The 9,163-nt window shown below is 32.5% G+C and overlaps 1 protein-coding gene across 1 annotated transcript in view; it reads right to left on the minus strand.

Annotated features, from left to right (window-relative positions):
* Positions 1 to 9,163, minus strand: part of LOC100164771 (peroxidase) — a 45,226-nt gene that overhangs the window by 28,787 nt on the left and 7,276 nt on the right. The window contains exon 2 of the mRNA XM_001951182.5: positions 2,331 to 2,397. Within this exon, the coding sequence (XP_001951217.2) occupies positions 2,331 to 2,397 (67 nt within the window). The remainder of the gene's footprint in view (positions 1 to 2,330; positions 2,398 to 9,163) is intronic.

The raw sequence follows: 9,163 nt of genomic DNA on the forward strand, positions 1-9,163 counted from the left end.
AGGTTTCGAGATTTTCTTTTTCGTTGAACAAATGCAAAAATTACAAATAAAAGGTATAAGTATAATAATAATATTATACTTAACATTCGTATAAACGTTTACAATGATTCATAATAGCACTGTATGCATATATACATACGGTTCGTTTCGTATGATTGACTGAAATTCATTAATCACAACTGTTACAGTTACTTACTTAATAACCACTATAGTCTTATAATAGAACAATATAGATTATATATTATTACGTCGGAATGTTCAATAGTCATTGATATTTCGTTCAAATTTCTCTACTAGAAATTAATAACAATTTCACTATTATTATTTCTCCTTACAGTCCCATTGTGACTGCCACGAAAATTAATAAGAATTTTTGCAATTGCATTTTAGAGCATAATAATATTCGCACTAAATGCTTAGCACACTTAAAAATAATATCTTGTCAATAATATAGACAAAACTAAAGATTAGAAAATAATTTATGCTCTCATTGAATAAAAAAAATTGGCAAAATTTCGAATTATAACTATTACATAATGGTAATTTGAAATTATTATAAAATATGAATCGTATAATATGTAATATTATATGGGTATTGTATACGCGTTAAGGTACCTACGACTTACCACAAAATATTGATGTATCAATGTTGGTTATGTGTTAAAATGTTTAAAACTAAAATCATTAATAAACTTCAATCTATGAATATGAAACATATCATTTCTCGTTCAACGAATAGCAGCTATATCTTCGACACGAAGGTCGGGTAATTAAATTTGTTTGGTTCGTTGCTTACGAGCTAGGAAGTATGAAAATATGATCAGGTGTGTTAATATATCTCGAGTTAGATCACCGGATGAGTCTTTAAGAAGAAAAAAACTACCAAAACGAAGGTTCTACATCAGATTTTACGTCGCTCATTTCATAATACTATAGCACCTAGATAATATTCTAATTTACTTTCTCGATTTAAAATTTGTATAATGCATCCGTGCGCTAAACGATTAATAAATTACGGAAATAAATAACTACCTAGGTAGTCTATAGCTATAGAACATTTAGGACCACGATTTTTTTTATTTTATAACTTAGGTATGTCCTCCAAATAACTATGCTTGAGGATCCATTAATGAACCAGTCGTGGGTATTTGAGTGTTTACATTATTCGATTCTATTCGAACGTACGCTAAAGTCGCATACACAACGATTTGCATAATAATAATTAGTTGATTAGTCGCTTCAAAAATCGTCTGTATTATTTATCACCGTGCAGATAATTTGCCTGCATAAATCTCAAATTTTCAATCCAATATAGCTGCAGGTATGTTAAGGTTACATTATTTAGTCTTATTATAATACTATATACCTGTCTCAAAAATTAAGAGGTGCACCTATCATACTATGCGTTAGAGTTATGGTATTTCAATAATATTAGATGCTTCAGACTTCACGATTCATACATCCTGAATTCCTGACAAATTTACCATAAAACAAGATAATAATATACAAGTAGGTACTTAGAATAATGACCTCAACTTCGTGATGACATTGATCATACAATTAATAATGCATATAGAAATCGATAATTGTCGATGGGGCTTCAAAGTGCGTATTATAAAGGAAATTTTTAGTAATTGCCTGATATTGTTTGTTATAATAAAACTAAGCCCAAACAATATTTAAAAAAAAATTATTATTAAGTAATGTTTATTTTTGATAATATTTTATTTTGTATGAAATTTAAACTGTTTGTCTTAACTGCAATTAGATATAATATAGTAATGTGTTTCCCGAATGTCTCGTTTTATTGTTTGACACTCCTATAAGTTTGAATAGAAGAATCTTAAAAGTTACGTATTTCTCTGATTTTTAATTTAATTTTCTATTTAAACTTTCCAACTTAAGTCAATGATGAATTTAAACTAACGGCAGCTGGTCGTTTTTGGGCATTCTTATACAAGTTATTAGGTCCATAAAAAAAAAAAAAACAGGTAAACACATGTGCACGTCCTGTTCCTTATAGGATGTTGTTATTCTTCTTTTTTTTTTAGCGAAGATGACTAATATTATACTATTAATCTACACTCGTATAATAGACGTATAATACATTTCATAACTTTCAAAGATTAAATGTTATAACAATTTACGGTACAATGCGGTTCCGTGGTCGGAATAATCTTCAGACCGCAAATAAACAATAGGAACCCGGAACAATTATTCAACCCGAATGGAAAAAATAAGCTACGAACGCCTAATAATATCACTCATCATTTAATTGCGCCGTTCATATAATTAATACTATGGACTCGTTTATATTTTTCTCAACTTACCGATCCTTGAATTCCACGGCAAAAAATCTATGAAACTCTGCCTCCTGGTCCGGCCGTTCGTGTCGGTCTGGAACAACAATAATAAAACAAAATCAATCTATGTAAAATCTACAGTGTACCTATGTTATTAATATCTATATTGGTACAGATGAAACGTATCTTATATTATAGATAATTTAATACGGATCACGGTCTGGTCGTGTGCGTGCACTTTCGCTGTCCGTTTCGATTTGAAATGCAAATAAGGCGACGGCGACATAATAATATTGTTATGACGTAATGCGTACAGCTATGTATGACTTCTACGCATTGACCACAACGACTTATATAGACGCTTGTAAGTTACAACACGACCACGAGAGCTATTTTGGAACTTTGGGGTGGCGAGGGAGGGGGTACAAGTGAGCACACACGAAGCGCTTATCCGGAAACCGCATTGAATGAACCATCCAAAACTTTTAAAAACGGTTTTTATTTTTTTACAAATTTTAATTCCTACTTCTCGATCGCGTCACGTCATATGCGGTGACGTATTTCGATATAAATTCTCATAAAATCATTAGCGCCTCTAAAGGGAGTTGTATGTCTATCATCACGGCAGTGCAGTGTCACGACAGCGAGGGTATCATCAGCTGGTCTACGACACTGTGTATTAGGTATCGTGGAATACGTGGACGTACATTTTTAGACAATATAGCCAATGCAGGACATTTGGATGAGGCGATGGGTGGATGAGTGATGTTGTGGCTAAAACTAAACATTTACCATTTCCTGTCGTATGCCAGAGCACAAATATTGAGTGGGCACATTATATTATTAGCTGGGAGGCGTATAGTTAAAAAGGAGAAAACGAAATTAGAATAGGATTATACTATAATATTATAATGAAAGACAACAACATATTATCGTCATATTATTATATATTTATTTATTATGAGCAACTCAATGATATATGTTTACTGTGACCCATAGGTACGCAACTATTGTACGAGGATAAAATATGACTGTAAAATCCAACAGTGTAGTATAACGGCATACGCCTGTACCTAAATAGTATTGTATTTTATAATCGAGAGAAATCGGCGGAGAAGTGCTAACGTTCGTATAAAGTTAAACCTTAAGTGTAAACCTCTTAGACTCGCTATATAGCGTCATAAATATCATCATGTACGTTATACACTATTGTTGTGACCAACGACGTTTATTGTCTTATTCTCACTCTTATGTAATGCTGATGACCGTTTAGGACGTGATGTCTTACCGACGTGTCTTGCATATTATTTTTTATTAAACCCATTACCAAATATCGATAATAATAAAATTAACGATCCGTTGGACATAATATTTCTGATTAATATTTTTTTTCCACGTTTTTCTAATAATTATTGTATATTTTGATTGTTCGTAGGTAATGAAATTCTTTAATCACATAAAATATTTTTTGATTCATGGTAATATTTTAAATCCAATACTTATGGTATTGGTACTCGATATATTATTTCGTATGTAACACACGTATTTGAAATGTATTGATGACTGTTTACTATTTCGTAATTTATTATGATTTAATGTGAAATTGTATAGGTACGGAAGAAAAACCACACGAGAAAACGTTGAGTGTAAAGTATTATTAAACCGCCTGCCTGATACGAGTTCAAAATTTCTCTTACTGAAATTGGCATTTGCGAAGCACCAAATACGATTGGTCTAGAATATCAAATAGCTATAAATTATGTGAACTTATTTTTAAATAATAAACATAAATCTAGTACCTATCCCCATTAACTTTTGATTGAATTAATTTTAATAAACGGTTTATTGTTTATACTTTATATAATATTTAAACAATTTCAGCTAAGTACGTTTATTCATATAAATACTGAAAATTGTATAACTAATTGGAATATTATTTTTTTTTTTAAACTATAATTTGTATTGTCTAATACAATAGCCACTAGCTCAACTCAAGGGTGTTCGTGACTAGAAGATTTTAAAAACCGATTACTTTTTTCATAAACTGTGTAGGTACTAGATCGAAATTGAATTTAATAAATCGTGTGAAATAAATTAATAAAGAATTGTAAATACTAAGTATGCAGACAGTGCGATGAAACAATAATTGATGACTATTTCAGATTATAATATGATATCGCATAGGACTATAACAATCGTGCATTATACGTTTTAATTTAGGTTACCAGCTATTCTTAACATCATAAGCAAATTATCTACAAATCTAATAAAAGTGTTTGAATACTATTATTGTTTTATCGTGCGTATAGGTACCTGCGAGAATAAGAAATTTAGCGTCAGTTTGAAAATCGTAACACTTTCCCGGATATTTAAATCGTATGCGAAACATACAGTAGGTATGTCCTATGTATAAACAGTTTTCATTCTCGTTCAATTTTCATTTTTAAACTATTTTACGATCACGTTATTACGTTTATCATCGGAGAAATCGCAATGGTAAATTTACGTTTTAAAATTTTAGTACTGCAATGCAAATTATTATAAACATGCAATTCAATGATGTTTATATATATACAACACACACGTACACTATAAACGTATTAGTGCCGGAGCCACGTACCTGCAGCAGCAATACATACGTGATGTGCAGTTCACTACTGAATCCAATGCAGTAAAATAAAATGTTAAAGTAAAATTTTTTTTTCTATCACGGAAACGGTTTTATTTTTCAATGAAAGGTTACTACCTTATATATACAATATAAATAAACACTATTATGATGAGTATATACCTGTTAAGTACCTGTTTTCTTGATAGTGCCGTTCGCCGTACGCGGTACATAATATAATGATAAATAATATTATAACACGTGTCCGTGAAGTTGGGCCTCCCAAGACATCAAGTCGATTCCAAATAGTGGCGAATAAGTATCGAAAAAGTCGCAAAATATTTTCACCGATTTGGAGCCGATTTGACAACTTGAGGATTTACGTGAAGTCTACACACTCCTCCGGTTTAGGCATATTAAAGCTCGAATTGCAGAGAAAATATTAAGTTGGAAATTATTATAAAACTTTGTTTGCATATAATATTTGTAAATGGAAGAAAGTTGAAAAATGTTGGCACTGCAGGGCTGTGATCATCTCGAAAATTTTTTTTCAGGTGGAGGATGGGGTCAATTTCATGGACGTAATTAATAACGATGGAAAAAATATAATATGATAAAAATATATTTGAAATGTATAATATATTGTGTATTATATTATACATAATATGAGTAGGTACTTATATACATGTCGCGTGTGTAACTGCGGGTAGCCACTATCCTGATGGGCACAAGTACAGCTTTATACATAATATAATAATATGATAAACTGCCATAATAATAATAATATGTATTGACGATATCTAAAAACGGTCGACGGACGATGGGGTTCGCGCGGGACTATATATACAACGCGCGCTCGTTACAATAATATGCAGCAATTACGTGCGTTTAATATTATAATATGTACACCTAATTATTGCCATTATAATAATTTGTACCGTTTTAATATTATCATATTATCATTATATATTTTTTTTTTATCACGGGTGCCCGGTGAAACGTCGGAGCCAGATCGATCGCTCTCGCGGGGGAATCTCTGCTGCAGCGGTCGTCGGCGAGCCGCAATGTCAAGATCGCATATATGCACACGCGTACATTACAATATGCCCACACACGCCCGTCGCATATTATTATATATGATGACAAAACGGTAGAAAGTCGATTTGCATACTCCGCACGCGTTTCGCGTACCTAGTAAATATCCGAGTCCGTTTTAATACTATATGACACTGCATCAGACAATGGACCGCCGCCGCCGTGGCACGCGACTTTCCGAAACGCGCCGCGCCCACCCCCCCGACGACAGTGTCGGTCTTGTCCGGGTCGGCCGTCGGCGAAAAAAAAATTATCTCAAACCGTATATTAATACCGCCGCATGAACACATAATACATATATATCGATATAATAACAATTTAGTGTCGGCCGACGTTAGATACAGGCATATGGCTGGTAATATTAAATAATAAACAATATAATATCGTTAGGCCGAACGTAGTGGTTAACCGAAGCGACCGGCCGGATAATTCGAGTTATATTCGATAATCCGAATTATCCGAGTATAATACGCGACTATAGGAAGTCCTAGGGACCGGGGAAAAAGTATTTGGAGTATCGACGATTTCGAGTTGACGAAGTTCAAGTGAACCCACGTCTGACTGTAATAATAATATGCCTGCTCATAGGGGTGACTTATATTAGCGAAGGCTTAGCCCTAGTGGTAAAATATTGTACCGACTAAATTATTATGATATTTCATGATCGAGCATAATATTATTATATTATCGTCGTCATATTTTGTTAAGAATTTTTGCAAATGTCTTATTATTTTCACCATTTCTAGCAGGTGCTTTCCATAACATTATAATGTTATAGCTGTTCGATGACACGTTGATACAAAGATGCCCAACATATTACCCAAAAAAAGTAAAACTTTTAAACATAAAACTTCCTCGAAAGAAAATAACTATAAAAGTAATTTCGAAAAAACCATCGTTTGACGTACTTATTTTGTTTTGTTATTTTATCTTAATATATTGCACCATTTGCACCTACTTATAGGCTATAGTATAATCAGTTTTACTATATTAATATCATGTCTCTTTCAAGTAATAGCTAATTAAAAATTCTAAATTATAAAAATTGCGTCATGATATAGACTATAGTATGGTTTTACTTTTAGAAATTAAAAAAAAAAAAAAAAACAAAAATATAAGAAGAAGCTACTTTGATTTAAAATGTAATAGTAAATCATAAAATATTGGGCAGGACATCCTTTTTATTTTCACTCATCTGGTCACATAATATTATATAATACGACACAGTGGCGATGTGCATTGTCACACGATTAAACCTATCTGTGGTAGCACATTATAATAATATACTGCATGATAATTATATTATGCAAGTCGCAGTCGACGGCCAAAACAAAACGCAGCACAACAAAACGGTTTCCGGCGTATATTTTTTGCGCGTTTCACAAACTCGACGACGATAATGATAATGATGATAATAATATTATAAATAATTATCAACGCGTATTCGTCGTGACCACAGAAAACACGCATATACGGTATAATAATATATCGTACACCTATATACGGTATATAACTGCGACGCACTGCATCATATACCGCGTAATACGACAGCAACACGTGACCCTTACCGCGACCTATACCTACCTCAACACCGCCGCCCGCCGTAATGTTATTATTATTATTATTATCTGTGCTGCGGCCCAAATGCGCGAAGAAATAATAGAAAAAAAAAATATAATATAATAATAATAATAATAATAATATTATACTGCACGATCGTGATACCTACGCGTTTAGTGTGAGATCCATAGAATAAACGAGAGTTGAGACGTGCATCGATATAATATGTATAAAGACGCCACTCGCGATATAAATTATGTTATTATAATAATAATAAATTATTATATTATTGTAATGTTTGCAGTGTGCATTGTATGTTATTATACATACGTATATATAGATCGTGCGAGAGGTTTCCGTCGCTCCATAACCGCATGGTCTCTGATGATATATCATCTGCTAATTAATGAAAGATGCTCGATTATGATAATATAATTTATATTGTACCTGCGTTTGAAACGACAGCATCAAGAGAAAAACCGACGCGCGACGACGGTTAAAAACTATATAATATCATTACTGTTCTTGTACAATATATATGTAGACAGCTATATTATTATATGGCGTTAAATTCCTTTCCGATTGTCATCAACTATACAGTAATAAATAGGCGAATATTACATATTATTATTATATTATACAGTCATAAAATATTATGTAGATAAGTCTTTTGAAACAGTTTATATTTTTATTACCTACTATGATAATATCATTGTAAAAAAAAATGAACTGTCTTCTTCGTCGTCTGAACGTCGTCGACACCGCACTATTATGTCCTATGCCGGTTAGATATAGATGTAGTGCACGGCACATTCCTATATAATAATGCGACATTAATTGGACTAAAACGAATCTCAATATACCTACGAGCATTAAACTCGGCGCCGAACGTGCCTCAATTAACTATACTAAATAACAATAATAATTATTATGTTACCAAAACGAAAATTGTTACCCGGTTGACATTGGACTCTTTGGTTAAAAGACTATGCGTACGCACATGCATATTACGGCACTTAAGTAAACAAATGGCGGAATTATTGTAATACGATAATTACCTAATCTGTGCAACGTTAAACGGTCTTGACCTAAAATCCGCACAACCGTCTTTTTTATGAATAACCAAAAAAAAAAAAATCTCGTAAATCTTCTGCACCACGACGACCATTTATGGGATTTTTATCTTGTACCCGGTACGCTATTTCGTCGGTGCGATTTGCATTTATCAATATATACCTACGTCGTCTACAGCAGCAGTTGTCTCGCGGTGCATATATTATTATTATTATTGTGTATATCATAATAATGTCATGTAAAATTTGCATTTATCTTCATACATTACACGGCGCACACGAACCGTTATAACGATATTTTATTTCCGGACATCTGTGCCAATAAAACCGATGACAACTTAGGTACTGTTGTATTATACGTCCGAGATGCAATGCCGCGTCGATATTTTTTTAAAACGTTTGCGTGTATGAAACGACAATACTCATAATTATTATTAGTATCGACGACATTATAATAATAATAATATCGTATCTCACGTCTGCAGGCCAACTTGTGAAAGATGGAACGTATGTGTAAATTATAT

This window comes from Acyrthosiphon pisum, chromosome A1, assembly GCF_005508785.2.
Source record: "Acyrthosiphon pisum isolate AL4f chromosome A1, pea_aphid_22Mar2018_4r6ur, whole genome shotgun sequence".
In the NCBI taxonomy this organism is placed as follows: domain Eukaryota; kingdom Metazoa; phylum Arthropoda; class Insecta; order Hemiptera; family Aphididae; genus Acyrthosiphon; species Acyrthosiphon pisum.